General features: G+C 40.3%; 1 protein-coding gene across 2 annotated transcripts in view; it reads left to right on the top strand.

Annotated features, from left to right (window-relative positions):
• The window catches only part of LOC111867066 (dual specificity protein phosphatase CDC14AB), a 107506-nt gene that overhangs the window by 83991 nt on the left and 19355 nt on the right, over positions 1-4160 (top strand). For both annotated transcript variants that reach the window (XM_023856548.2, XM_033752531.1), the window contains exons 4-5: positions 2537-2616; positions 3368-3497. In XM_023856548.2, the coding sequence (XP_023712316.1) occupies positions 2537-2616; positions 3368-3497 (210 nt within the window). The remainder of the gene's footprint in view (positions 1-2536; positions 2617-3367; positions 3498-4160) is intronic.

Here is a 4160-nt window from a genome sequence, read left to right as displayed (position 1 = left end):
TTCAGAGGTCCCAGGTTCGATTCCCGGCTCTACCAGATTTTCTGAGAAGTAGTGGGTCTGGAACGGGGTTCATTCAGCCTCGTGAGGATAATTGAGGAGCTATTTCAAGGAAATAGCTGCTCCGGTCTAGAAAACTGAAGTTAACGGCCTTGGCGATCCGTTGGGCTGACCTCGTGACACCCCCTATCCGCAAAATTTGTCACTATTATTTATTTTTTTTAATTGGTAGTGGGGTGGGACTAAGTCTCTTGTACTGCGGCCACTTCTGGCCTATTGTACCAGCCCGAGATGATAGGTGAGGGTGATTGTGGAGCAATTGGTGGAATGAAGATTGGCAGGGGAAACCGAAGTACTCGGAGAAAACCTGCCCCAGCGCCAATTTGTCCACCACAAATCCCACTTGATCGAACCCGGGCCGCCGCGGTGGAAGCCAGAGACTAACCGCTTGAGCTATGGCGCGGCCAAATTTGGCACTAACTTCACCGACAAGCAGCGGTCGCTCTGTCGGTATAGTTCGCTTGTGGATCACAGGCAGCGGAGTTTGTTTGTTTGTTTGTTACTGGTGCCAAGGTCTAGAAAACATGGATCCATGCATTCACTCCCCCATACGTGTTCATGGCCTAGTGCTTAATTCGTTACGGATAAGGACAACTGCAAAATGCCTGGAATTTAGCCAGCAAGTTACCTGAACAACTAACATATCTGCCTTGCCTTCGGGATGTAATTCTATCTAATATCGGCCGATTCACCAACTCCTTGTAGTTCCCATATTCTTTCTCAGTAATTCCAGACCATTGACTTGAAATAAATTATATTTCTACATCATCTACCAACCCTTTCAGTTGTACCTATGTCTCCCGACATTACATGACGACTTCCGCTGTTGCGTAGTAGTGTAAGTGCCCACCTATTGTAAAGTATTTCCGAGAATTGAAGTTCCTGCAAAGACGTACATTCTTTGTTGATTATTAGCACATTTTTACATTAAGACCACGGTCCATACATAAAAATTATAAGTTTTCTAAAGATATTATTGTGTGTGCACTAAACAAAATGGATGGATGACAGCTGATATTATGGAAGACTGGTTGAAAAACGTCTGGGAGATACTCCAAGAACTCCACATAACCCACCAATTATGTTACCCCTTCACACCCCTTATTGACACGTCTGAAGAACTGAAGGCTAAACTTAGAGGAAGAATTGTGGCTTGGTTGCATGAACTATACCGACCGCCTCTGTGGTCTAGTGGTCAGAGTTCCTGACTACAGATCCAGAGGTCCGAGTTCAATTCCCGGCGCTACCAGATTTTCTGAGAAGTAGTGGGTCTGGAACGGGGTCCACTCAGCCTCGTGAGGATAATTGAGGAGCTATTTCAAGGAAATAGCGGCTCCGGTCTAGAAAACCGAAATTAGTGGCCTTGAGTATTCATTGCACTGACCATGTGACATCCTCTATCCGCTAAAGTTAGCACCACGCTGACAAGTGCCAGTCAGTCAGTATAGTTCGCTTGCGGACTAAAACCGTGGAGTTTGTTTCTTTGGTTTTTATTTGTTTTATGTTTTATCTATGGATCCTCCAAGCTCTTGCTGTTTATTATGTACTGGCAGTCCTATTCTGATATAAATGTGTTCACTTTTACTACTTCTGTGATTAATGTAATTATGTACTTTACTTATTATTTACGTATTATATACTTATCAGCTGTAGAAACATGTTTTTGTGTGAAATGTACAAAATATGTAGGTGTGTGTGATGAAGATGTTGCATTGTATATCTGCCTGTCAGAACAAACAACTTTCAAAGCAAATATATGAGCAGATACTGCCGATGGAGTGTCTCTAAAAGAGGAATCATGAACAGTATATTGATTTACTTGGCTTTTACAGCTCTGCACCTAAATGAAATTTGGTTTATAGATCCCAATTTCCTTTTGTACAGTATGTATTCATAATACAGGGTTATTCATAAGTCTGTGAAACATTTTGAAAATTTAGAATAAATAAACTGCACAACTGATACCANTTTTTTTTTTTTTTTTTTTTTTTTTTTTTTTTTTTTTTTTTTTTGCATAGTTGACAGATACTCAATATGTCCAACTTTGCTGATATGATAGACATCTATGCGATAATGCATTTCGCCCCACACTCTTGTCAGCATATCACGGGTGACCAGAGCCACAGCAGCGGTGATACGGTTGCAAAGATCCCTGAGATTAGCAGGAAATGGAGACTTTAAAAAAACTTGGAGAGATTCATTCTCTGTCAGCGTAAGAATTACCATGATCCAATGCATAGTTTATTTGTTGTGAATTTTTAAAATGTTTCACGGATTTATGAATAACCGTGTGGTTTTTAGACAGTTTCTGCTAATGAGCAGTATAGTACTAATGTACCAGTACTGAATGTACCAAATGTAAAATTCTGTGTAGTTCCTCGATTTTTATGGTAGGATCATTTTCGGTTTTTCTTTCTTTACCATTGATATGCATTTGATAATAAATTATGTATTACTAATATGAGACTTTAATTTACAGATAATTTATCTCAAGAAAACTCCAGAAGAAGCGTACAGGCCACTGATCGGGGGTACAAATCCACCATTTCTTCCTTTCAGGTAATTGGAACTTCATTAATCTTGTGGTTCTCATAAAAGGACACTGTTATATTGCCCTCATGTCTTGGTAACTACTGTGTTATTGCCAGGTTCCATAATAGTAACAGCAAATGTTATCTGCTGCAAGATTAGAAGTTTTGGAATCCAATTACTTGTAAGCTCATGCAGAAACACTAGCAGTACATCTTATTCTTTGAGACTAAGCTGGTACATGCTTTGAAACCTGGTATGATACAGTTCTAGTTTAGCTGAGTGTTTAGTGCTGTTTTGTCATAGTATTTGGCAAACAGACCCAATGTTGCATTGCTCAGCTGGATACAGATAGAAAATGTACAAACTATAGAGATAATATTATTTGCTAACTCACACTTTATATTCACTATATTCCCAAAGTACAACGTGACAGATCCTTGTCACATATTTCCTTATTTTCAACCCAAACATTGGTACCTTGGTATTTAAGTTGGCATGCACATGTCCTCACGAGGCTGAGTGAACCCCATTCCAGACCCACTATTTCTCGGAAACAGCAGCAGTAGCAGCAGTTCTAAAATCAAGGGCTTATTTTAACGTACAGTCATTCTTTCTGATGTGTCCAGCATGTTTGTGATGCTTGTGTAATTCATTGTCTAGGTTTGTGCATAATGTCAATAAAAACTTAACATGTACTGCAAACAGTTGATTAAGTGAGAAGAAAGTCATTTCGTTAATATTTAATAATAACCTCTAAAATGTGTATTCTTTGTTTCAGAGACGCATCCTTTGGTATGTCCGTGTATCACATCACATTAATGGACTGCCTTCATGCTGTTCATAAAGCTCTGAGCATGGGTTTCTTCAACTTTGAAGATTTTGATGTTGATGAGTATGAGTATTATGAGGTGAGAGGAATTATGTGTATGGTGTTGATGTTGTTTTCTATTTGGATTCACTTATTTAAATTGTTAAACAGGTTACAAATTGTATATAATATTTGAGGTTTTCATGGCAGTGACTATTAAGAAAGCTCTTCCCTGCCCCCTCCCCCTCGCTACTATTTCCATATGTAGCCACGCTCCTTCTCTCCTTCTCTTATACAGCTGTGTTTACTCGACTGGACTCAGTCTGTTGCACCTGCTCTAGCTGGTTCACTCGCAGATTTCTTCTTGTCTTCTACCCTGAAGATGGGAGCGATACGTTCCTCCAAAACGTTGATTAACGCAATTTCTACACGGTGTCACATCCCAGAAGACGGCTTTTTTCAGGTTACAAATTGTAGGATTTGAAGTTCTCACAGTGGAGGTTCTGGGATATCATGCCATGTAGTCGATTGCCACTCATGTGATCCTTCACAAATTCGAAACAATGGTAGTCAGAGGGTGCCAGATCAAGGCTATAGGAGGGGTGTGGAAGAACTTCTCACCCCATCTTTGCAATTGCTTCCAATGTGAGGCGAGTGGCATGGGGGCGAGCGTTGTCATGCAGGATGATGATGTTTCGTCCCGGACGTTTATCACGCAATGCACGACGGAGCTTGTGCAGCATCTGGACATAACGAGCAGCAT

The sequence above is a fragment of the Cryptotermes secundus genome, unplaced genomic scaffold (assembly GCF_002891405.2).
Source record: "Cryptotermes secundus unplaced genomic scaffold, Csec_1.0 scaffold176, whole genome shotgun sequence".
NCBI classification, from domain to species: domain Eukaryota; kingdom Metazoa; phylum Arthropoda; class Insecta; order Blattodea; family Kalotermitidae; genus Cryptotermes; species Cryptotermes secundus.
This window is presented reverse-complemented; position numbering and strand designations above follow the sequence as displayed.